This window comes from Eremothecium gossypii, chromosome VII (assembly GCF_000091025.4).
Source record: "Eremothecium gossypii ATCC 10895 chromosome VII, complete sequence".
NCBI classification, from domain to species: Eukaryota; Fungi; Ascomycota; class Saccharomycetes; order Saccharomycetales; family Saccharomycetaceae; genus Eremothecium; species Eremothecium gossypii.
The window spans coordinates 1,684,192-1,708,120 of NC_005788.4; the positions used below are offsets into that span (position 1 = coordinate 1,684,192).

Sequence of the window (23,929 nt, forward strand, 5' to 3'; positions counted from 1 at the left end):
AGCAAAAAGCGCACAGAACGCAGTCAGTGTCCGCTAGCACTGCGCGGCTGCAATGGCATCGAGTACCTGCTCCAGAACGCACGTGATTTGCGCCTCATCGCCGTTGTAGATCTCCTGTACGTCCGGCGCCACAAGGCGATCTTCTACATCGCAGTTCCGAAACAGGCGCGCATGCGTGGCAGCGTACGACTTGTAGACAAACTTGTCAAAGTAGAACGGCGGGTCCTGCCAGAATGAGTCCAACGTCTTGTATCCGCCGCGCGAAGCGCGCCGGGCCTTCATCGTGGCGTAGGGTGCGCGCACCAACAGGCGGCAGTCGAACCGCGCGGCCACCTTGTCGTCGTGGTACAACATGAACCCGTCCACCAGCACCACAGGCTGTGAGATGCGGCCCCGGTACCGTCTCCGGAGCTCTTCCAGGTACTCCTCGGATATCCCGAACTTGCCTACGTCGTCAATATTTCCGTTGTGCACGAGCTTCGCCGCAGGCCGACCGGTCGCCCGGATGTGGTCCAGCTCCCGCTCAAACTGCGCCATGTCGAGGGCCTCGGGCACGTCCCAATTCCCTATCTGGTACTCCTCGTCGAACGGAACCTCGTCGTCATGCCTATAGAAGTCGTCCTGGTGGACAAGTACAGCGTCCTCCAGGACCTGGACAGCCAGTTTTGCTATCGTACTCTTACCGGAAGATGAGCATCCGCCTATTCCTACCAGAAGAGTGCCCCTGGTTCCCTTAAAGCCTGCCAACTGCGAGGTCATGTGCCAGGTATAGCGAAACGTTTGGTTTTCGGGCTGTTTTTTTACTGAGCTAGTAGACATGTCCTCTGTATTATATACCCACCCGCCACGTCCAGAGAAGATACCAGCAAGTGCTACCTCCCAGAAGATGAGCGAATTCATTAATGAGGATCCCAAAATCCTAGACGAAGCACAGCTGCCGCAGCGCGCCGAGGACGCGCAGGACTGGAGCGGTTTGGCGCTGAGTAAGCCAGCACAGGAGCGCCAAAAACAACTGCTACAGCTTACCGTGCGCGATACACAGCTCGTGAGGGACGTGGCGCTCCTGGACACGCTGCTGACACAGGCGGCGCCGCCGCTGTCGTACAGCTCCGACTCAGACTCCGATGAGGCGGACCCGGTCGACCCGCAGGAAATCTACGACCTGATCGCACACATCAGCGACCCGGAGCATCCGCTGACGCTCGGGCAGCTGGCCGTGGTCAACCTGCCGGACATCGAGGTGCGCGACTCCGGCGACCCGCACGAGATCGCAGAGGTGGTTGTGCGGATCACGCCGACAATCACGCATTGCTCGCTGGCCACGCTGATTGGGCTGGGGATACGCGTGCGTCTGGAGCGCAGTCTGACACCGCGCTTCCGCATAACCGTGCTGCTGAAGAAAGGCTCGCACCAGAGCGAGAACCAGGTCAACAAGCAGCTGAACGACAAGGAGCGCGTAGCCGCCGCATGCGAGAACGAGCAGCTCGTGGAGGTCGTCTCCAAAATGCTCAGCACCTGCAAGTGACCGCTGGGCGCTGACAGGGACACTATGGGCACTGCGTGAGGCATGGCGGAGGCTCCAGGCGGTGCGCGGCAGAGCCGTGGAATGTGATTTTTGAAGATCAATCGTTTTTGTAAATCGGCAGCGCTCAACGTGCCAAACCTCGGGCGCACATCTTAGAGGTGGATTGGGCTGTTCCAGCAATTGAGAAGCTCTACTCGGTGTAACCGCTGAAGTGTATAACAAAGATGGGAATCTTTATTCCGCATTCAAAGTTGCGGAACTTGAAGGAATATAAGTATGTGGACAGTGAATAAAGGGCTCCGGCGCAGCTGCTAACCAATCCCGCAGATATCGAGGGGAAGACCGCTCTATTGTGTCCAAGTATGTGCTAAAACCGTTCTGGGCCAAGTTTGTCAACGTGTTTCCCCTCTGGATGGCCCCCAATGCGGTGACGCTATCGGGGTTTGGCTTCATCGTGGCGAACCTCTGCACAGTGTTGTACTACGATCCGAAGCTTGAGGGAAACAATCCGCGGTGGACCTACTTTACGTACGCTATTGGGTTGTTCCTCTATCAGACGTTTGATGCGTGCGACGGCGCGCACGCGCGGCGGACTTCGCAGTCCAGTCCGTTGGGTGAGTTATTTGACCACTGTATCGACGCGCTCAACACAAGTTTGGGCGTTATCGTATTCTGCTCTGTGATCGGTAGTGGGTACTCGTTGCTCAGCATGTTGATCCAATTTGCGCTACTCTGCAACTTCTACCTCAGTACCTGGGAGCACTACCACACCCACCAGCTCTTTTTGAGCGAGTTCAGTGGCCCGGTGGAGGGTATATTGTTGACCTGCATTTCGTTCATGTTTACGGGTATCTGGGGGCCCGAGGCCGTGTGGCATGTGCCCATCAAAGAGGTAACTATCGGGAAGTGGACGCTGATGGTCGAGTCTCAGCACCTAGTGTTCGTCTTCTGTGGAATCGGTCTTCTCTACAACCTTGCTGCATCCCGTAAGAACGTGGTAGACTACTATACTGAAAAACACGGAGCCTCGAAGGTGACTGACAAGCAGATCCGGAGTGCAATGTACGGAGTATCTCCGTTCTTTGTCTATTTTGCCTTCCTGTTTGCAGTGGGCTTTTTCGAACCGGCGTTCCTCTCCTTGCCCTTCATGCTCGAAGCCGGCCTAACGATCGCCTTTGTCGTGGGGCGTATTATCGTCGCACACTTGACCCTGCAGGATTATCCATCATGCAACGTTCCGATGTACATTCCGCTGGCCCAAATTCTCCTCCGCGTGCTACTCGTAAATGGTCTCGGATACGACAAGGGGTCTGCGATCTTCGCCTTGACTTGGTTCGGTTGCGGGCTAACGCTGGGAATCCACGCTATGTTCCTCACAGAAGTGATCTGTGAGTTCACCCAGTTCTTAGACATTTACGCCCTCACGATCAAGCACCCGAAGATCGCTTGAGCACAGCCCCCTCGGCTTCTGTGTGCAACGCTTCACCATATTTAGTCTATGTAGCCGTCAAAGAGGAGATGTCTATTTGCATATGTACAGGGTTTCTTGGGCATGTGTTCCACGCAGTCCCCGCGCTCAGAGACCAGCTGTCGCAGGCGCAGGCGCGTTGCCGGCCGCTAGGATCTCGTTCGCATCTTTTTGCAGGTCAAAGTTCTTCTCCATCTCGATCAACTGCTGTTCCGCCAATAGAGATAGCGATAGTGGCACACCGAGAAGTAGCGCAGATGTAGTCAACGCCCACACGACGTTGCCGCCTTTCGAAAACAAGCCCTGGAACATCCACACGGTGGTGCTGTACGCCTGGCTCAGCCGCTTCCGCTGTTTCGGCGAGATTATGTCTTTCAAAGCCACGATTCTGTCATACAGGGTCTCATTCTCGTCAAAATCGTCCTCTTCGTCGCTGGAGTAAGCCTCGTCATCTGTGCTGTCTCCAGCCTTCTCGCCTGCAAACTTGTTGTTCTTAGCTTGTTGTTGGTGTTGGGAGTCCAACAGTTGCGCTTCCTCCGTGATCTCGGTTAGTTCGACCATCTTCTAAATGTACCGTTTAGCTTATTCACCTGGTCTGGGTGCCTTGTTTTCTGCCTGCCTAAGTAGCGGTGAGACTAGTATCAGCTTGGCCATGGGTAAAGACCCAAATCTCGTGAAAAATTTTCTTTTACAGTCATGTGACTCGGACTCACACGGTGGATACGATTGTGTTGAACTTTATACAAATGAAGTTATTATACATAAAGCGCAAGTGAAAGGCGTCTATTTCTTACTAGGTTTCTTCGAGCGTTTTAGAAGATTCATTTCTTCTTTATAGATGTCCTCTGCGCGTTCCTGCTTGCGTTTCTTGGAGCTCTTCAGACTCACGGAACCTTTGTTTTTAGCAGCTTTGTCGAGCTCGGTCTTCGAAGAAGCCCAGTCATCTGCCGCGTCATCGATGGCATATTTATCAAGGTTCAGCGAGTTGATTAGCTCACGCTGCTTGTTCTTCATGGCAGCAGTGGCCTCGTCACCAGCGTCCTCCAAGTCGTCGTGCAGCTGATCGATAGCCGCTGCGGCATCGTAGGTGACAGGCTCTTCGTCCTCTGCCGCCTGCGCCGGCAAAGTTTGCTCGATAGAGCTGCTGAGGATGTCACGGAAGTAAATGGAGAACTTGCGCATGATCTTCGCGAACATCGCGATTGTCTGATTGGATGGCAGGTTGAGCTCTGCGGTGATGGCCGAGATGCTCTTGTGCTGTAGACCGATGGCAAGCAGAATGGTCTTCTGCACACTGGAGAGGCTGACACCGGAACCAGTGCGCCCACTGAAGTACAATGTGGCAAGTAGAGGTAGCAGATCGACAATGACGTGGTAATCCAGTAGGTTGTTGGCATAGCTGTCGAGACGTTTTAGATCATATGGCGACAGCATTAGATCCAAGGTCTCGCGGGTCAACGCTTGGATAGCAGCGGGCTGGGTTCCGAGGTTTTCAGCTTTAGATGCGCTCTCGAAAACGTTCAGAGCTTGCACAGCAGTGAATTTCGAGAAGTCATAGGATAGCAATGACATGAAGCGCTTGTGAAAGTCGCGCGCAAACTCAACAAGCCACTTAGACTCCCGACCTTCTAGCACATTCAGCATGACGCAGGTATGCTCACCAGTGAGGTCATTCGCAGTTTGGCGAAGATATACTGGAACGAAGTTGTTGTTTTTCCAGAACTTGTGCAGACTGTTGGTGAGACCATATGAAACTCCGAGATAATGCAAGAAGTGCGGCGGCTGTTCAGAAAGTTTTAATAGTAGTGGGGGTAAAGTCTTGGAGTCACGGAGTTTAATGTCATCCTTTAATAAGTTCGTATTTGCCAGCTCCTTGTCGGTTACGCGCTTGATGCTGTAGTTTTTGGACACCATGTCTTCCGACAAGTCGGTAAACTTTTGTTCATAGTAGTCACGCAATAGTTCAATAGCACGCGAACCATAACCCATCGAAGCGTACTCTGGATTAGTAGCGATTCTCACCACTCGGGCTCCACTTAGACCGGCGAACTCCTCATCCTGGAATTGTTGAGAAACAAGCCATGGAATTAGGTCGCCACCAGCTCTTTGTCCTCTGGACAGCGAGTTTCTCACAGATTCTTTCGATATTTCACCTTCTAGCGCTACTTGAATGACAACCAATGGATCTGGGATTCTTCCTTGGTCCTTTGGATCGATAGGAGGCAAAAGAACAAATAGCTGGTGCGCAGGTGCATCACTCATCAACTGCAAGTCGTTAGGAGAGTTCTTATAGTGAGACGCCACGTAAAGAGCCATCATCTTTTCTAAAAAGTTCTCCGAAACTGGATGGTATGAGAATAGTGTGTCCCGGTTAACAATAAAGAGATTGCACTGGGATGGATGAGGCGTACCCTTGGTAGCGAACCGCGGGTTTTTCATTAGCGTCACATCCAAGCACAATAGCTTGTTGAGCCATTTTTCAACTGGATCACCAGGTGCATATCTAATAGGTTCATCTAGGACCACTTCCCGCAGAATCCGGCTACCAGTCTGAACCTCGTGCTTCTTGTTGTCTCTAGAAACAATTGCAGTTTCAGTATTCTCACGTCCGCTGCTACCTGATTGCTGACGTAACTGTTGGATAAGCTTGAGTGACAGAGAACGCCCAGTACCCTCGTACCCGTTGATGGTCGACGCCATGAACACCAAATAAGGCCCCAGCAATTTCTTAACCACCGGAAGGGGAATGGCAGCCGCTTCATCAATCACCACTAACTCAGCTTGTCCTAATACATGAGAGTCACCTGGTAAGATGTACTGGATGGTCTGTCTATGAGCACGCTTTATATCCACTCTCACAATAGCTTTGTTGAAAGCTGGATTGGTAGACTGAATAATATCGTAATCTATGTGCTCTTGGTAGCCCAGAGCATCGAATCCCTTGAAGATAAATTCGAAAAGTGTCTTCAAATTCTCCGGAGAAGGTGATGTCACGAACATATTCGAATATCCGTGAGACACCGCAGCTGCTAGTGCGATACCCAAAGCCGCCGATTTACCGCGACCTCTACCTGCGGTAAGGGCCACAGTCGCGTTAAGAGATTTCTCTGATATCACATCGATGAAAGTTAAAATGGCCTGCGCCTGGTTCACAGTTTTGGAAAGAGCCACAAGAGAGCCCGCTGGTTGAACATCCTCCAAGGATTCCTTGAGCTCATTTAACTCCTGCTGCTTGGGTGTGACCTCATCCTCCTCTCGTGGAGGAAGAGGTGTCACGTTTTTCCCGCCGGAAATTGGAAGAACGTTCAGTTCATCGTCGACAACCAAACAATTCTCGTTGCTGCCCAAGGAAAGAATAAATCTCTCGTTGAAGCGCGCCACAACGTCACCATGTGCCTCGGTCCGGTATCTGGAGTGGATGTCCATGGTCATCGTGTACAACTGTTTCAGAGAAGACATCGACTTCAGCATGATGACAACCAAACCACCACCTTCCACAGTCTCCACAGTCCGGGCCAGCAGATTTGGCGTTAGTGCCTCAAAGTCTTGCAAAATACACATCCCGTATGTGTTACCTAGGATCTTCTCCGTCTCCTTGTAGTAGCAGTAACGGATTTTCTGGTTGGAAATAAACGTCTCAAAGGGATCTTGCTCGTTCACTTCGCGTGTCCCGCGCTTGATCTCCTTCTTGATCTTCGCCTCCCGCTTCTTGCGGTGCGATGTGAAACCCTCCAGCTTCTTCTTGTACGCCCACAGAACCGACTTGTTCATCTTCAAGTCCGCGCTCATCATCAGATAGTGCAGGTTTGGTAGCTGGTTGCGTGCGCGGTCCCCCACAATCACAAAAAAGGACCGCTGCTTAGTTTGCACACCATTCCGAATCAGCGCCGGCACACGCGAGTCAATAGCCTTCTTTGCCATATTGTCGCTGTTTGACGTATGCACAGTAGTGGAGGGCATCGCTTAAACCGCCGCCGATCTTAAAATTTTCACGCTCACGTGAGACGCACGTGACAAACGCCGTATAGAAAGATCTTTATAATATACACTTATAGTCATTGAAGGACCATGGAGCTGCTGCAGGTATAGCTAAAGTGGTACCAAGACCAAGGCTGCCGCACCAATATCCACATATTACACGGCAATCCATTATTTCTATGGCTCATTGAAGTACTATAATCGGAGATATCGCCATGGAGGCTTGCAATACACGGAAGAGTATTCAAGTTACCATTTTTAAAAGCAGACTAATAACCTAGCAAATGCTCTCCTTTACACCAACTTATGACGTCGCTAGCTTTCTCTTGTATTAGAAGTAAGCACTATTAATAAAAGTCCTGGAACCGGGAATAGCTCCAAGTCCTGTTAAGCGGCCTTAGGCCCTGGAGAGAGAGGTTACCCACATCCTGAGTTAATTATAGCCCGTTGACAAAGTAATACTACAGACTTTTTATCTCTAGCTCTGGGAAAGCTATACTCGTATATAAGAATTGATCCACTGCACCGGCCACTATCACATATCCAGCAATGAAGGGGGGTTGCTCGGCATCTTTTCCATACGGACATCAGCCAGACACTTTAGAGCGGTGCCCTCCGGAATATGTTCATACTCGTACCGGCGCCGTTGCAGAATGCTGACCTAACTACCAGCGAGATGCAAATCCGTACTGGGCTACTGCCTGGGCTCGGTAAAATTGTACAACTCTACGGGCCCAAGATACATGCACTAATTGATCGTTATAACTACAAATAAGCAGCAGCTAGCCCCAATTACAGCACAGATACATTCTAAAGTTATCCTATGTCGCAGGACAGCGTCTGAAAACGTCATGTCACGTGATACTTACATAAGTGGTTCAGCCGCACGATGGTCACCTTCGGCGGCTAAAACTGGTTTTCGTCGTGAGGAAACAAACGAGCTCACTTTGGGGAACTGAGAGGCTTCTAATACCACAATAACGGACAAAAATCTAGAGGTTTAAAACCTCTTACACAAATACCTCTCTCCTTATACAGATGACTAAGACCACAAAAAAATACATGGGTAGAGAGAATGGAAGGTAGACGAACTATATCGACTGAAAACAATGACAAGAGTCAAGAGATACAGACCTTTCAGAACGAGGATGGTACTGTGAGTAGCTACTTTGACAAGCGGAAAGTGCGGATCGCGCCGCGGTCAACGTTGCAGTTCAAGATAGGTCCGTCATTCACGCCGAAGGTTGAGTATAATGTGGTGCTAGATGCGCGGACGGGGAAAAAGGTGGAGTTGGAAATCAGGCCACGGATAGATAGAGGGTTTGATTTCATTGAAAACGAGTGGATTGGGTACAAGCGCAACTACTTTACCGTGGTGAGTGCGTTTGACACGCCGCACATGTCACTAGAGCAGTTTCTCCAGGGTACGTACGAGATTCGCCCAGAGCATAGCCACCAGCGGCTGCGCGTAAAGTACTTTGCCGTCAAGCTCGTGGCAAAATGCATTGAAGACCAGTCTCAGATCAATCTTGTGCAGCACACGGCGAAGCGCGACAAGGGTCCTCAATTTGCGCCGCCCATCCACCCGCTTGTGCCTGCGCCACTCCCAAACCACCAGATGATCCGCGAAGCATCCAATGTGAGGAACGAGTCCAAAATGAAGAAGTTTGACCACGATTTTTTCCTTCATCGAGATCGTATATTGCAGGATTTCGATGAGGGTTGTATTATTTATACGTATCCCCACGACACGATCAAGAAGGTTGCTAGGTACGAGAGGATCCAATTCGCGTCTTCCATCACAGTCAAGAAACCGACACAACAGAGTAAGCACTTTGTTTTGCAATTGGTCTTAGGTTGCTGCATTGACGGCAACCATATAAATAGAGACAGCAACAGTGAATACTACAATTTGGATACGTATGACCAAGACGCGGATACTACATTCATTCCGATCCTTATGAAGCAAACGCCAGCCTTAATCATACGGGGTAGGTCTCCATCGAATTATCCGCAGCAAATTAAGACTTTGGCAACGAAAGAGGAAACGATCCTCGCGGAGGCCAGCAATGGCAACATTCCGATGCCAGCGGAACCCAAACATATGAAGAGAGGTCGGAAGAAGAAGGAGTATATTGAAGATGATGATGACCTTGATGATGATGAGCCAATCATTAGTGAACGAAGCAACAAAAAGGAACGGAGAATTGAGAGGAATTCGGTTATTTCAGGTAGCAATGGCATGCAAAAAGGGCACGACGAGCAGCTGACCTACATTGAAGGCGTAAAACGTAAAATAGTACCTCTTGTATTGCAGAGTTCATTAACAGCTAGAGATCTAGAGCTCCTGCCGAAGACCTCTATGCTCTCTGCTTTACACAATAGCCTCGAGGCAGATACCACGCCTTCTTTCCATCTTTCTCCACTGAATGACTATGATGTTGAGCTACTGTCCATCCAGTACGACCCGTTCAATCTAGAAAACCACCCATATGAACAACCACAGCCGCAGTTGTCATTGCAGCCCGAACCTTCAAATCACTTGACAGAAGGTATACTTTTGGGTCCTATAGAAAACCGGAAACGCAAGTTATCCAATAAGTCCAGTATATCCTTACTATCCGAAGGCAAGGCAAAGCTTTCTAAAAAAAATACAATGGCAGTAACTACAACAGCGGCTTCACATTCAAGCGCTAGCAGCGTTAGCTTTTCCACGTTTCATAGCTTTGCGCCGATGTCTAGGGAGTATCAACATCATGGGTCAGCAGCAACTAATAATTTCCTCATTAAACACATTTCACCTTCTCAACAGAATCAACAGGGTAGTAATGATATTCCGAGATCGACTCCTCACGTGAACAACCCGATGGATATTTCATTTTGCTTGAACATCGAGGAGTTGCCATCATCTAGACAAAGGCCATATTCTGGAAAACGCGGCATTGTAACAGCAGGAGGTAATAGCAAACCATCAGAGCTTTTAAATTCTAGTGATTTCCTCGATGAACCTAGCTTCTTTCGTCATTAGGATATATGTATTCCATTATAGTTTTATATATAGTTCCATTTAGTTCGGAAGGGGCAAAAATAAATGCGAATTCTGTGGATCGAACACAGGACCTCCAGATTTCGGACCGAAGTTGACTTCAGTCTGGCGCTCTCCCAACTGAGCTAAATCCGCAATTTGATATTAGCTCGTAAATTAACGGTGGCTAACACAAATGAAGATAGCCACGCGTTAGACTGAGTTTAGGATCATCTACTGCGTATCAGCGGCCAGTCAGCATTTGAACGGTCGTTTAGTATAATTACAATGCCCTAGGAAGAATATTAATACAATTATTTCTCGACGTTGCGGCTGACTTGCGACATAAATATTAGCGAGTTGCACCTGCCTACACAAATAGCACTGACGCTGATATTCGCTTGAACGTCAGATGCCAGAAATATGAAGTTTAATATACGATATGGAAAAACATTGTTTCTTGGAAGTTCCTTAGAATTACCAAGGCCACTTTCAACCTTGAAGACCACAAATCTTTAAACTCTAAAAGCGCACCGATTTTAGTTTAGCTATCCAATTCAGTATCGAGAGACTATTACCATCAATATGCCAGACAGGGGTGAAGCGCCTACCATTACCACAATGACTTCGCTCTTAAACGAAGAGCCTAATGGTGGCTCTCAGAACAATGCACCAAATTCAAAACCATCCCGGAAAAGTTCATTAAATTATCACGAGCTCAAGTCCAAGATCAGAACAACAAGGGATAAATTATTCAAGCATGAGTGTTCCGGCGAAGAGGATCGCCATGGCTCACACTCTCGAGACTCAGCACATGGATCTCAACAAAAGTTGCCAAAGGAAGTTAAAGCGGCTCAGAAACTGGTAAAACAGCAGCTAAAGCTAGAACAGGAACTGGCACGTCAAGAAGAGCTCAAGAAACTTAAACTACAGCAACAGAGCATAGCATTAAAACAGCAGACCGAACAGCTTCTGAAACAGCAACATAGTTCACCGTCACAGTCACCCTCCCAATCGAGGCCCAGCTCTCAATCCGAGCATTCTGAGAGTCAGAATTCTGGATCTCGGACAAGTTCTAGACCATGTACAAATTCAGATTCGAGACCTGGGTCTCGCCATTCCGTGATTCGTACCAACCCTGCTCTTAACGACACTGGAGAGAATTACGTCCTTCTCGGATCAACTGGGTTAACTGGCTCACAAGTTCTTCAAGACTTGATCACTCCATGGATTGGCGCACCCTTGGAGGGTGTCACAGCTAGAACGTTCTGGTGCTTTAGTCGTAAGTTTCAGGACGTCGAGATAGACATCAGCAATCTTCCCAAAACATGGACCGCTATAGTAGAATTCGAGGGGGAAAAACATGTCATTAGAAAGAATGACGTGAGGCTAATTCGTCACTTGTCCGAATGCGGCGGCATGCTAGGTCTGAAGTGTCACTGGGACCAGTATAATTGGGACGTGGTATTGACCACCGGCGAAGTTAGGAATGCAACTATAAACGTCGTCCAAGTTGTCCAGCCGGACTCCAGAAGATGGCCTGACCTATTCAATAAAATGTTCACTGGCGGAGTCAGGACTTTCAATGCATATTCGGAGATATATATGCCGGCGGTTACCGAGATCGAAACACTAATATCAACGCTTGGATCTACATCATGGGAGGCTAGGAAGAGCAAGGCACCGCGTGCATTTGTAGACTACACGCTTAATATGCAAATGGCCAAGACCTTTGCCCCGGATCCAAAGAAGGGCACTGTCAAGCATATGGTTATCGTGACGAGCTTCAACCACTTGGCTCTAGGCATGGTCAGCCAGTATTTCCGCACTAAACAACGTCTAGAAAATGACTTGACCTATGACGTGCCGGGCTTGACTCATCTTACTATCCTCAGGCCCGGCCCTCTTCTTGGCGAGCATGGCTCTAAACCCGTAATAAGCCCTACCAACCCTGATACAGGAAACATGCTTACGCGCTGTTACACTTATAAGAAGAATGTTATGCGCACGCAATTTAATTGGCTTGCGCAGGTTAAGGAAGTTGGGCCAACCACTAAGGTCACCGAACTAGTCGCGAAGGCTACCTATCATTTACCTGGGAACTGGATTGTTGGCTACTCAATCCCAGCTGGAAGAGTTGCCCAGATTGCCGCTCAGGAAGCGCTAGTCAAACGGAACTACATCAAGCAGAATCTGAGATCTTCCTCTATGATTGTGGAAGTGACCATCTGGTCGAGTCAGGATATGGATACTGCGGAAACCTCAAATCCAGCATAATGGAAAAAGTTCTGTACTTGGCCCGCATATAACGATAGATACGAACCACATAGAACGTAGATACACTTCAATCGCAAGGAATATGTCTGAACTGCTAGAGCTTAAGCAGGATGTTGAACTGCTGAATACCGAAAGTACGTAATTATCCTCCACTGTGCATATTCGAAGAGATACTAAATGTGTTAATAGTCGCATCGATAGAAAGGCAACTACAGTCCATAAATGAACAGATACACAGCGCGAGAGAGCGGGGCAGTGACTCACAGAGAAGCCGTAGCCATACTGAGGGGTTAGAGAATCAAGAGTACGAGATTTTTTGGGCAGATCACCCAGAGCTGAGGAGGCACCTGTTGCAGTACGGTGCAGAAAACCAAGGCCAAGGCCAGAAAGACGCGGCAACGAAGGCGGAAACCACACCCAAGGCACCTAAATCTACGCGTACACCTACTGAGCATGACGCCCGCTTGAGGAATCAGAGCGATGCTGGCCATCGCATGTTTGACCCAGCCTTGGCGCCGTTCTTAGACACCGAACTCCTTCGGTCGCCCTCGAAGCGTGGCAAGATATTGTCGACCAGGCCCGAGCAGTCCAAGCAGAGGGAGCTGCGCAACTTCATCGAGGTAGAGAACTGCTACCGCATGTGCGGTATCACGTTTTTTCCCCTGGTCGATCCCGGGAGACTTGGCGGACAGGATAAGGACAATGAGGGCATCGTGAATGAAATGTTGGGCATCCGCCTGGAGGTCTTCAATGAGAACACACGCCGGTTCGACTATCCCTATTACGTGCTTCTGCGACGGGACGCCAAAGTCGCCACCCGCTGGCAGTTGTTCAAGCATACGCTTCCCAAAATGCTCGACGCAGAGCGCATCTGGAGCACTACGCTGAATGGCGCTATCTGCAGCGACAGTGACGTTTATCTGTTTGCCAAGAAGTGCTACGCAAGACTCATAGATATGCATTTTCGACTCCAGTTCATCGCGCGGCTAGATCCAGACCTTTTCGAGAACATCCGCACGGACTCATACGCAGCGATGCTCTCCTTCCTCATATCCGGTGGCGCTCAGCCGCTAGCGGTCACTGTCTTACTCGAGGGTCGAGAAGTCCGCAGCTGCCAGTTGGACCAACAGCAGCACGATGAATGGGCCCATGTGCTTGTGGGAGCATTGGCAGATCTCCCCAACAAAGTTAGGGTGCTTAAAGGTAATGTAGTCCCCGGTTAATCCTGGGCAGTACGTAATATATAACAAGTGAAGTGCTATACCCAAAAATAGTGCCCAGCAGTTTCTCCACAAACGTATGGTAGTATATCGCCGTAATCGCAAGCAGCGCCAGCCACACACCAAGCGCCCCCAGCACCGTGGTCCTGGCCCATGCGAACTTGCGCAGCTGGATTTCCTGGCTATGCATGTACCTCTGCAGCTCCGTTAGCTCCAACCACAGCACCAAGCTCAGATTCATCACCAGGCAAAAGTGTCCGCTGATGTCAAAGCCCCCCACCCATTCGCCCCCCAGCCGGCGGCACGCCACAGAGTCCTTCGTGTCGCTCACCGTGCAGCGGCCACCTGTCCACACGAACAGGTGATCCATAAACCAGAACAGTGCCTGCAGCACGGTGACCACCAGAAGGACCTTGATCACCGTTTGCACCGCCATGCTGCCCAGCATCTTGAGCGGATGCCGCCTCACAGGCCCTAGCTGCCGCGCGTCAAGTGGAAGAGGATCAAACTCCGTCGTCCGTACGTGATATTGCAGTGCCAGCACCAACCCCATTAGCAGGGTCCACAACAACACCCCATGATGCACAAACAACTGATTAACGAAGTTACCGCCATTTAGCAGGTACCATGTCTTGCGGTCGTGCTCTATGGTCTCTTCGCCAAGGATTAGCTTGATCACCTCCCCTCCCAGCAGCAGAGCAGGATACAGATAACAGTACCTCCTCTCAGAGATATACTCGTCCATCTTACCCTGCAAACGCATCAAAACGGTATGGCCGTTAATGGCTGGATATCAGCTGGTTTCCACTTTAGCAATGTGGCCAGATCTTTGTGTGATGGATGCAATTTTTATACGAGGTTGCACAGTATAGAACTTGATGGTGGCTAAGCATTGGGCAGCCAGAAGTTTAGTTGAAGGCCTCAGCGATGCTATACTCAGATGAACTAGGATTGCCAACTACCGACTCGAGGCGTTGGAGGCTTTTCTGCGATGAGGTGGGTGCGGAGCGGTGGGAGTACATGGATGAGCAAGAGACAAGCAAGGTTCCGCAAACGACGTGTGTGCAGTGGTTGCTGAATGTCCCGAGCTTTCCGACACCTGAACCAGAGGTGAGCAGTAAAGACCAGGGATTTACTGCGGCAAATGCGGCGTACAACGGGGCGCGGTTTCTGGGCCTGCTGCAGGACGAGGCTTCGGGCACGTTCCCCTGCTCGTACAGGGGCCCGATGTTCATGACTATCGGGTATGTGGTGGCGATGCATGTGGGCGGGGTGGTAATCCCTGAGCCTCAGCGGCGGGAGCTAGTGCGCTACGTGGTGAACACGGCACACCCTGTCGACGGCGGGTGGGGATTGCATTCGGAGGACAAGTCGACTGTGATGGGCACCGCGCTGAACTACGTTCTGCTGCGGCTCTTAGGGATGGAGCGCGAACACATCGTGATGCAGCGGGCGCGGAAGACCCTGCTGCGCATGGGGGGTGCTATTGGCTCGCCGTACTGGGGTAAAGTGTGGCTTTCCGTGCTCAATTTATACAAGTGGGAGGGCGTGAACCCAGCGCCACCAGAGCTATGGCTGCTGCCGTACCAGTTTCCTTATCACCCGGCTCGCTGGTGGGTACATACGCGTGCTATCTTTTTGCCGATGAGCTACCTGGCAGGGGTCCGCTACCAGTGTGCTCTGACGCCATTACTGGAGGAGATCAGGTCCGAGATATTTACGAGGCCATTCGAAGAGATTGACTTTGCTGCCAACAGGAACAATGTGTGCGGTATTGACCTCTACTACCCGCATACGACCGTACTTAACACGCTCAACAAATGCATTGTGGGGTATGAAAAGTACTTGCGCCCCAACTGGCTACTAAAATACTCTCTTAACAGAATATATGAGCTGATTAAGATGGAAATCCAGAATACTGACTACCTCTGTATTGCACCGGTTAATAATGCTCTGAATGCCATTGTAACGTGTATCGAAGAGGGCCCTGACTCAGCGGAGTTCGGTCGCTTTCTTGACAGATTTAAGGAGGTCCTGTTTCTCGGTCCTCAAGGCATGCTGGTAATGGGAACTAACGGTGTTCAAGTGTGGGATTGTGCCTTCTATATACAGTCAATGTTTGCCGCCAACTTGCAAGACAAGCCCGAGTTTTATGAAAACATCGTTAGGGCGTACCGCTTTCTCTGTCGTTCACAGATCACTGATGATTGTGTTCCCGGCAGCTACAGGGATCCTCGTATTGGTGCTTGGCCCTTTTCTACTAAAACCCAAGGTTACGCAGTTTCAGATTGTACGGCTGAGGCGGCCAAGTCTGTCTTGCTTGTGCGGAATTCTCCAGTTTTCAAGGAGGTGCGGGACGAGATATCGAGCGAGAAGCTGCAAAAGGCCATTGATGTGCTTTTGGGTTTGCAAAATCTTGGATCATTCAAGTATGGCTCATTCGCTTCTTATGAGAAGATCAGAGCGCCATTATCGATTGAGAGTTTGAATTCTGCGGAGGTGTTTGCTAATATAATGGTTGAGCATCCGTATGTTGAATGTACCGATTCATCCGTACTAGGCTTATCGTTCTATCGCAAATACCACGATTATCGCCAAGATGAGGTCGACCACGCCATCAAGATCGCTGTCAAGTTTATAAAGAGTGCCCAAGAGAAGGATGGTTCGTGGTATGGATGCTGGGGTATTTGCTATACATATGCTGGAATGTTTGCGCTTGAAGCGCTTCATAACGCCGGCGAAAGCTACGCGGACTCGGAAGTAGTAAAGAAGGGGTGTGAGTTTCTGGTAAGCAAGCAGTTGCCCGATGGCGGTTGGAGTGAGACAATGAAATCTTCAGAACTGCACACGTACGTCAGTGACAAGAGGTCATACGTTGTTCAAACTGCATGGGCTTTGATTGGTTTGCTGCTAGCCGATTATCCGGATAGAAAAGTGATTGACCGTGGCATTCAACTGCTTAAGGAAAGACAATTGCCCTCTGGTGAATGGAAGTATGAGAGTATTGAGGGTGTTTTCAATCATTCATGTGCCATTGAGTACCCAAGTTACCGATTTGTGTTTCCAATAAAGGCCCTAGGAATCTATAGCAAAAAATACGCCAAAGACGCTTTGTAGTATGATCACGGCGCGGAAATAGTATGTGCGATTAGCTCAAACTGTTTTCTTCTTTAAATACCCCCCACGCTTTAGTTAGCGTGATGAATACATGCTCTGCTACCATTTTCTCTTCTAGTTCCAATGTTTGTGGTAGCTTATCGGGATGAGTCTTGCTGACAGCCTTCAGATACGAAAGTTTAACTCTCTTGGGCATCACCAAATCACTGGCGATCATCTGGTCTGAATTCAGCCAGGGTAGTAAAGCCGGTAATCCTAGCAATAGATGACGCAGATCCGTGCTTTTCCCTGCAGTCCATGTACGAATACGGGATTCTACTTTATCATGTAAGCCAAATCGCTCATTCTCTTGCTTTTCAATTGCATGGTTTTGAGCCTTCAACCTTTTGACTTCTTCCGTTTTTCCTTTCGCAGTTGCCGTCTGCTTCCGAGGATTCTTCCTATCCCCTTGTGTCGTTGCGGTTGGATTACTAGATACGTTACCTTTCTGGCTATTGCAAGCCTTTTGGCAGCGTGCCTTTCCATTCAGTATCAACTTGGGCGTATATCCCCTGGATATGAGCTGTTGGTACACAGAGAGTGCAGCTTCGTAGTTGTCTTGAGACTCAAGAACTTCTGCCTTCTTCGCTAGAATTTTCTGCCAGAATTCTTTATAAGTCCGCGGTGGTGAAGTATCCTGAATCTGCGCATCAAATGGTACATCCTGCAGTAGCTCTACGGCTGAATTTATATTCTTCATAGATTCAGTATGCTCCCCAATTTTTAGCTGCGTGGTGATGATATTCGATAGGGCTATAATACGAAGAGGGTGTGCCAAAGGAAGTGTATTTAGCGATTTGAGGTAATCCTGGAAGGCGGCGTGGTAGTCTCCTTTCTTATAACTTTCAGCAGCCGTCTTATTAAAGTCATAGTACCCTGAAAGCTCCAGAGGAGTGATAGAAACATAATTTAATTGTGCAGCTGACTTAGAAGGGCCTTCAGATGAAAAGTCGATGAGACTTTCCTCTGATTTCACACCAGCAGCCTGCATTCGGGGCACTTCCAACGTAGATTGATGTTGCACTACTTCCGTATCAGCAAATCCCTCGAGTAAATCCACTTCAGCAGCCGTGGGCTGTGTATGGATTAAATGTGCTTGGTCATTTGTCTGGTTCACGCTGTAATCGCTTTCTTGCGTGTGATTTGAGAACCTCTCGTTGCTGTCACTCAGAGTAGACCTGGAAGAAGCAGAGGTACGAGCGTGTGTCGCCAATTGGTCCTCTATAAAATCCCTCCCTCTATTAAACAGATTAGATGCAGCAGACACGAGCCTGTTACTATGGCCACTTCGGAGGGAACTCCATTGAGGGGTCTCTGAACTTTCTGCTCTGCCAAGGTCGCTGCCCCTCTCAAAGTCACCGCTTCTGCCCAAATCGCTTCCCCTTCCGAAGTCCCTACTCCTACAGAAGTCGCTATTTCTCCCAAGGTTACTGCCCCGGTGCATTCGGGTCCCATCTGATTCTGCTCGGCGCATACGAAGTTGCTCATATCTACCTCCCCTGTGGTAGTAGTCGTTAGCTGCCCCAATATCAAGCCCCAGCGACATTAGCTTCGCAAGTTCAAAATCCTGTTCTTCGTCTGCAATAGTAGTGGTCTTGTCTTCAAAACTGCTGACTGATGCTGCTGGGTGCGGCTGAGCATCTTCCAAGTCAATCAGAGACTGGCTTTTGTATCCCTCAGTACTTGGGTTGCCTCTTCCGCTTTGATATATGCCGCTTGTTTCCCCAGGAAGATTGGGCGATTCTCTTCCTAGATCTACCAGGCCAGCAGCAGGTCTTGTATCCCTCGGAGTGTACAGCGTAGCGGGCGGTTCGGAAAGCGACGACACAGAATGCTGCGCTAAGAGGTCGTTCAGTGACCTGTTCTTGGATGTTTGCGCATCAGCAGGCTTTTCTTTGCCCTTGAATTTGGTAAGGAGATTGGCAAAAGGGTCACTCATCCTTCAGATAGCCCTTAAACTGCTAGATGAAACTTCGGTTTCGTGCTTTAACATGGGGCTCGAAGTCTACTGTGGCAGATAGAAAAAAGAATATTTAAATGGAGGTCAGTAGAGTTAGAACAGGTCAGCCTTAAAAATGATAAATACAGAGAAGAAGCAGATCTTCAAAGAGCAATGACTAGGTAGCGCTATATACGCTGATGTTAGTCGAGCACTATTTGGCTCATGACAGAGCAGTGAGCTCGGGTATCTATGAAGGAATTACGAATTCCAATGAAATTAGACCATATCTGCAGAGCTTATTGATCGCTGTAGCCTGCGCGACCATTTGACATACCGGGCCTTTGTGCATGTCCATGTGGTGATGCGTTTTAGCCAATCCAGTTCCTGATGCGCCTTTTCGCGGGCTTCCTCTTTTGTGCGGGAGAGCTCCTTTTCGGATTCCAGGCGGTGGCGCTCTTGCTCGAACATACGCTGGGAATACTCTAAGTATGCATTCTGCTGGGATGGGGTTAATTTTGTATGATAGTCGTAGATTGAAAGCCATATTGGCGTCTGGCAAGCAACGGCTGCGGCGTTCTCCTTCTCCAACCGCCTCCTCAATGCATAGCCGCAGTCATACATGGAAGCGAGAACCATGTACATGAGAAGCATCAAAATGAAGCACATGAAGCACATGAAGCAAAAGGAGCCCATGCGGTCCGTATCCGAGATAAACGAGCGGAGGTCGCTCATCCTGAGCGACGTCGGAAACATAAACCCTTCATTCAACCAGCGTGTTTGATTTGCAGCTGACATTTCGCTGATATCCATGCGCAAGCTCGCACCAATGTTTTTTCGATTATCTGGATAGTTGCTGTGGTTCTCTGGAGTGCGAGACTTCAGTGTGGCGGATTGCTGTTAGTTGGTTCCAAGTCAAAAGTCGATATCCTGCCCTCCGTTGCGATAGTCCGGTAGCGCATTGGTATTTGGAAACACTTACAAGGAGTCTGTTTCTAGTTTTGAATGTTCCGCCCAGCAATCGTTTCGTTTCCAGAATTGCGGCGCTGACATCTGCACAAGCGTCAGCACTCTCTGCGCAACCGGCGGAGAGTGCCGCGTCCGCTTGCCCCACGGCACGGCTGCCGATCCCAAGGCAATGTAGCTTGCTCGGTGTTCCGCGCCGCAGCCGCAGCCGCAGCCGTTACCGTTGCGTCACCGCCGCGGCGACCTCGCTGACATCAGCGCCGCCCATCACGTGACGGGAGAAATTTGCCCACGTGACGGGAGGGAAATTCGCCCACGTGACGGGCGCGGCAGTGAAAATTTGCAGCGCGCATGCGCAGGCCATCTCCTCCGCCACCACCACGCGCCATGCATTTGATGTACACACTGGGCCCGGACGGCAAGAGAGTCTACACCCTCGAGAAGGTCACGCCTTCCGGCGAGATCACCAAGTCCGCGCACCCTGCGCGCTTCTCGCCCGACGACAAGTACTCCCGCCAGCGTGTCACTCTCAAGCGCCGCTTCGACATGTTGCCCCGCTAATACATATCTAGCTATACAATATACGTCTTCTACACAGGCCCCTGCCGGTTTCCTGTAGTCTTCAAGTTGAACGCTGTCGCGCGTCCGTAGTGCTCGCACATTTGGCCCATCAGCTCCAGGTTGCGGTTGCGCGTGTTGATCCGCTCCAGCTCCTGATTCAAAGTCGCAACGCTCTGGTTCAACCTCTCCACGTTGCCCACAATCCGCGCCAGGATCCCGACCTGCACCTTCTCGTGCGGGTTCTCCATCTCCTGCGGCCCGTCTGCCATCACTGCTATGGAGAGAGCTAGTGCGGAGGTAAACTTGCTTTTCGCTACTTATTCTACATATACTGCGCAAGCACATACAGCTCGTCGGACATGCCGGACGCCCGCGGGCCATAGGCTGTGCGATGCCGGACTGGCGCCTGCCGTGAGTACGTAGCTAAACGCTTTAGGATTGCCTTGGCCTTTGGTTTACCATAGGCAATGGTGCTGGGGTTTTTTTGTCTTTTGCTCTATGCGCTCATAGTATACACGTAGTGGATTTAGTCTCATCCTCGCACACACACGGTAGACGATCCAGGATCGGCTATATATTGGTTGGGGTCTGGCTGGAGCTACAGGTCGGATAGGATCACCGCAGTCATGGAGACGATCGACGTGCAGAACAAGTCATTTGTGGTCAGATGGTTGAAGGTACGGCGGGGGGATACAGTCTCGTACCAGCTAAAGCCGCTGAAGAAGTCGATAGGGTTTGGAATTTATCGGAGGATGAAGGAGACCGCGGGGCCTTCGAACATGTCGACTGCACGGGGGGCGCCGTCGACACTGACAGTGTCGACGGGGCTGAGCCATGCGGAGCCGCAGGTGCACCTGGAGGCGGACGCGGCAAACCTGATGGTAGAGTTCCGGCAGCGGGCGTTCAGCACCAGCTCGAGCTCGCAGGCGAGAGAAGAGGCCGAGGAGGGGGCGCCGCAGTCGGAGCTGCAGACGCGGCTGGACCAGTCGGGGCTGGTGCGTGTGGCTTGGGTGGGCAACGTGCAGGGCAACGAGATATACCAGGGGACGCTGATGAACGATGACTACAACGAGGAGTCGTACTATGCCTTCGTAATAGATAACACCGCATCGAAAACGGTGAAGAAAAAGGTGTTGTTCAGTGCGTCAGTCGTGCGGCCGGCGTTTGACGCGGAATCGGTGTTCTCGCAAGACGACTTGATGCATGATTACACGGTGGCTGCTAGCAACACACACATGCTGGCTGTGCCGCAGGCACCTCAGCCATCGCAGAGTGAACTGTTTCGGCTGAAGCAGGGACGCATTCTTCAGGGGTACCTGCTGAAGAAACGGCGCAAACGGCTCCAGGGATTTCGCAAGCGATTCTTTAAGCTCGACCTGAAATATGGCACGCTGTCGTATTACCTGAGCGAACGTAATTCCGTTTGCCGCGGTGAGATTGTCATTAGCCTCTCGACAGTCAGTGCGAGCCGGAAGTCCCGGCTCATTGTTGTTGACTCCGGGATGGAGATCTGGGCACTGAAGGCGCGCGATGACGACGAGTGGAACACATGGGTGGAGGCTTTGGAAGCATGTTACAAAATTGAAAATGCCGACAAGCAGCCGATTGCGAAGGAACTCCTACCTCAGGACACAGTGCATGGCCAAGCTCAAACTTTGATGAGCGATATTCAGGTCGCCAAGTCTAAAGTGGAGGAATGGAAGGCATCCGTGTGCTATAATATTCAGCAAAATGAGAAGGTGTTCACCAAGCCACCCACGCCTCAGACCAGGTCCGACTCACGCAGTTCTTCCTTGTCATCCACGAAAAGTCCGTTCCGTAGAAATAGGAACACATCGAACGCTGATCAGTACGTATCAGTTGCCTTTCCAGGGAGCGCTACAGGACACTCGGCCATTAATACGAGCAATTCTTCCTATGGGACTCATCCAACCTCAAGCTGTTCTTTGACAGAGCATGAGGTATACCGAAAACTGAATGAACTAGAATCCTTACTCTCGAGCATTGCGGTTCGTTCGCGCATGATTTTTACTTCACCTATATTTGCCTCTCTTTCTGGTGGGAGACTAACCGATGGGACTGCTGTCCCTACGAAATCCTCCACAGCATCAATATTCTCTGAAGTGTTCTTCGACGCACTAGATGATAATGCGGTAATTATGCTAGACGACGAGGAGGTGGCAGATCTTGTCGGTCCAGATTCGGGGAGCGCAAAGGAGAATGCTTTGTCGCGTGCAGACACAGCTGACAGCAGCAAAGACGATGAATCAGATAACGACGAAGATGACGATGGCTCGGTGGAAATTATCGAAAAGCGACCTCCCCTGGAACGTTCGCATACTGAACTCACCGGGCTATACCCACTGCCCATAATCGGTAAAATTAAGCGACGTGATGATATAACGCCAGCGAACTCGGCGCCTCCTAGTCTGTTGGCATTTCTTCGCAAAAACGTTGGTAAAGATCTGAACTCCATATCGATGCCGATGACTTCCAACGAGCCCATTACGATTTTACAAATGATGTCTGAAACCTTTGAGTATGCCGAGCTTTTGACCGCCGCAGCCGCTGCTGCAGACCCAATGAAAAGACTCGCGCTAGTTGCCGCATTCTCCGTATCATATCTCTCTGTACATCGCGAGAAGGCCAGGGCTATGCGGAAGCCGGTGAACCCTCTGTTGGGAGAAACATACGAATTGGTCCGTGAGGACAAGGGTTACCGCTTGATTAGTGAAAAGGTTTCACACAAGCCGCAGATATTTGCATTTCATGTTGAGCATAAAGACTGGGTTTGCTACTACACCATCAGCCCACAGCAAAAATTCTGGGGTAAGTCTTTGGAGTTTACAAATGAGGGTGAGATCACATGCATTCTCAAGGCTACAGGCGATAAATATGTGTGGAACCAGCCCTCTATGCTGCTAAAGAACATCATCGCAGGAGAAAGATACCTTGAGCCTCAGAACCAGTTTGAGATACATTCTTCAAATGGCGGCAAAGCTGTCGTTGCATTCAAACAGGGAGGAATGTTTAGTAGTAGGTCAGAAGACCTCTCTATCTCAATATTTGACGCTTCTAGAAACCTGTTCGGGACGCTCAAAGGGCAATGGACGAATAAATTAGTCAACGAGTCCACTGGCGAGACGGTATGGCAAATCGGCGAGCTAGTCCCGAAAGCCTCCAAAAAGTTTGGGTTTACAAAGTTTACTGCGAATCTCAACGAGATAACTGAATTAGAGAAGGATATGATCCCTCCAACAGACTCTAGACTACGGCCCGACGTGAGGCTCTATGAAGCCGGCGATGTGGATGCTGCGGAACAACTCAAGCTCCAACTCGAGCAGCTACAGCGGGAACGCCGTAGCAAGGGCGCCGATGTTTCTCCAATGTACTTCCGCAAGTCCGGGAATAATAGCTGGACCCTCCTAAATGGTAACGAAAACTACTGGGAAAGGAGAAGGCGTCATGACTGGTCGGGCGTGCAGAGCCTGTGGTAGATATACTAATGGCACTGTCAGACTTATCTGTCTGCCAATACCCTGTGGATAGCCAGTATGTGTAAATACTCATGTACATTAGATTAGTATTATTCGTGTAATCTACAAAAGCAGTAAATTCAATCACGAACTATAATGCCGTAAGCTGTTAAGAAGAATTTGATTTTTTTGAAATTTTGATGGGGCTGACCAACAAGCAGGAAAATCCACGTTTTGGAGACGGTTCTACGCTCAAAAATTATAGCTTGAGGCCCATCCTATCCAAGTATAATCAACCAGTCCTGCGCGGTCAGTGATACATATATAAAGGTGGTGTG

At 50.0% G+C, this 23,929-nt stretch overlaps 15 protein-coding genes and 1 non-coding gene across 16 annotated transcripts; 8 read left to right on the top strand and 8 right to left on the bottom strand.

Annotated features, from left to right (window-relative positions):
• Nucleotides 1-33: 33 nt before the first annotated feature.
• NRK1 (ribosylnicotinamide kinase) lies at nt 34-759 on the bottom strand (the record flags this gene model as incomplete). Its single annotated transcript, NM_212070.2, has 1 exon — nt 34-759. The coding sequence occupies one exon, from the start codon at nt 757-759 to the stop codon at nt 34-36; it is 726 nt and encodes a 241-aa protein (NP_987008.2).
• Nucleotides 760-817: 58 nt separating this feature from the next.
• Nucleotides 818-1,525, top strand: CIA2 (iron-sulfur cluster assembly protein CIA2; the record flags this gene model as incomplete). The annotated part of the gene is made up of 1 exon (NM_212071.1): nt 818-1,525. The coding sequence occupies one exon, from the start codon at nt 818-820 to the stop codon at nt 1,523-1,525; it is 708 nt and encodes a 235-aa protein (NP_987009.1).
• Nucleotides 1,526-1,749: 224 nt separating this feature from the next.
• CPT1 (diacylglycerol cholinephosphotransferase) lies at nt 1,750-2,975 on the top strand (the record flags this gene model as incomplete). Its single annotated transcript, NM_212072.1, has 2 exons — nt 1,750-1,799; nt 1,853-2,975. 2 exons carry the CDS (start codon nt 1,750-1,752, stop codon nt 2,973-2,975), a joined length of 1,173 nt encoding a protein of 390 aa, NP_987010.1.
• Nucleotides 2,976-3,101: 126 nt separating this feature from the next.
• Nucleotides 3,102-3,554, bottom strand: TOM22 (Tom22p; the record flags this gene model as incomplete). Its single annotated transcript, NM_212073.1, has 1 exon — nt 3,102-3,554. One exon carries the CDS (start codon nt 3,552-3,554, stop codon nt 3,102-3,104), a length of 453 nt encoding a protein of 150 aa, NP_987011.1.
• Nucleotides 3,555-3,776: 222 nt separating this feature from the next.
• On the bottom strand, nt 3,777-6,953 carry KRE33 (ribosome biosynthesis protein KRE33; the record flags this gene model as incomplete). Its single annotated transcript, NM_212074.2, has 1 exon — nt 3,777-6,953. One exon carries the CDS (start codon nt 6,951-6,953, stop codon nt 3,777-3,779), a length of 3,177 nt encoding a protein of 1,058 aa, NP_987012.2.
• Nucleotides 6,954-8,046: 1,093 nt separating this feature from the next.
• NDT80 (transcription factor NDT80) lies at nt 8,047-9,999 on the top strand (the record flags this gene model as incomplete). Its single annotated transcript, NM_212075.1, has 1 exon — nt 8,047-9,999. The coding sequence occupies one exon, from the start codon at nt 8,047-8,049 to the stop codon at nt 9,997-9,999; it is 1,953 nt and encodes a 650-aa protein (NP_987013.1).
• A 64-nt stretch (nt 10,000-10,063) lies between these two features.
• On the bottom strand, nt 10,064-10,152 carry AGOS_t0194. The gene is given in 2 exon segments: nt 10,064-10,102; nt 10,116-10,152. It is a non-coding gene; the product is annotated as a tRNA-Phe (tRNA).
• A 465-nt stretch (nt 10,153-10,617) lies between these two features.
• On the top strand, nt 10,618-12,273 carry HIM1 (Him1p; the record flags this gene model as incomplete). The annotated part of the gene is made up of 1 exon (NM_212076.2): nt 10,618-12,273. The coding sequence occupies one exon, from the start codon at nt 10,618-10,620 to the stop codon at nt 12,271-12,273; it is 1,656 nt and encodes a 551-aa protein (NP_987014.2).
• An 82-nt stretch (nt 12,274-12,355) lies between these two features.
• MCM21 (Mcm21p) lies at nt 12,356-13,496 on the top strand (the record flags this gene model as incomplete). The annotated part of the gene is made up of 2 exons (NM_212077.2): nt 12,356-12,407; nt 12,463-13,496. The coding sequence occupies 2 exons, from the start codon at nt 12,356-12,358 to the stop codon at nt 13,494-13,496; spliced, it is 1,086 nt and encodes a 361-aa protein (NP_987015.2).
• Nucleotides 13,471-14,256, bottom strand: YFT2 (Yft2p; the record flags this gene model as incomplete). The annotated part of the gene is made up of 1 exon (NM_212078.2): nt 13,471-14,256. The coding sequence occupies one exon, from the start codon at nt 14,254-14,256 to the stop codon at nt 13,471-13,473; it is 786 nt and encodes a 261-aa protein (NP_987016.2).
• A 164-nt stretch (nt 14,257-14,420) lies between these two features.
• Nucleotides 14,421-16,610, top strand: ERG7 (lanosterol synthase ERG7; the record flags this gene model as incomplete). Its single annotated transcript, NM_212079.2, has 1 exon — nt 14,421-16,610. One exon carries the CDS (start codon nt 14,421-14,423, stop codon nt 16,608-16,610), a length of 2,190 nt encoding a protein of 729 aa, NP_987017.2.
• A 31-nt stretch (nt 16,611-16,641) lies between these two features.
• Nucleotides 16,642-18,588, bottom strand: SWA2 (auxilin-like protein SWA2; the record flags this gene model as incomplete). Its single annotated transcript, NM_212080.1, has 1 exon — nt 16,642-18,588. The coding sequence occupies one exon, from the start codon at nt 18,586-18,588 to the stop codon at nt 16,642-16,644; it is 1,947 nt and encodes a 648-aa protein (NP_987018.1).
• A 279-nt stretch (nt 18,589-18,867) lies between these two features.
• On the bottom strand, nt 18,868-19,401 carry AGOS_AGR353C (uncharacterized protein; the record flags this gene model as incomplete). The annotated part of the gene is made up of 1 exon (NM_212081.1): nt 18,868-19,401. The coding sequence occupies one exon, from the start codon at nt 19,399-19,401 to the stop codon at nt 18,868-18,870; it is 534 nt and encodes a 177-aa protein (NP_987019.1).
• A 504-nt stretch (nt 19,402-19,905) lies between these two features.
• On the top strand, nt 19,906-20,115 carry NOP10 (snoRNP complex protein NOP10; the record flags this gene model as incomplete). The annotated part of the gene is made up of 1 exon (NM_212082.1): nt 19,906-20,115. One exon carries the CDS (start codon nt 19,906-19,908, stop codon nt 20,113-20,115), a length of 210 nt encoding a protein of 69 aa, NP_987020.1.
• A 29-nt stretch (nt 20,116-20,144) lies between these two features.
• On the bottom strand, nt 20,145-20,384 carry DAD4 (Dad4p; the record flags this gene model as incomplete). Its single annotated transcript, NM_212083.2, has 1 exon — nt 20,145-20,384. One exon carries the CDS (start codon nt 20,382-20,384, stop codon nt 20,145-20,147), a length of 240 nt encoding a protein of 79 aa, NP_987021.1.
• Nucleotides 20,385-20,741: 357 nt separating this feature from the next.
• OSH3 (oxysterol-binding protein related protein OSH3) lies at nt 20,742-23,612 on the top strand (the record flags this gene model as incomplete). Its single annotated transcript, NM_212084.1, has 1 exon — nt 20,742-23,612. One exon carries the CDS (start codon nt 20,742-20,744, stop codon nt 23,610-23,612), a length of 2,871 nt encoding a protein of 956 aa, NP_987022.1.
• Between the last annotated feature and the right edge of the window lie 317 nt (nt 23,613-23,929).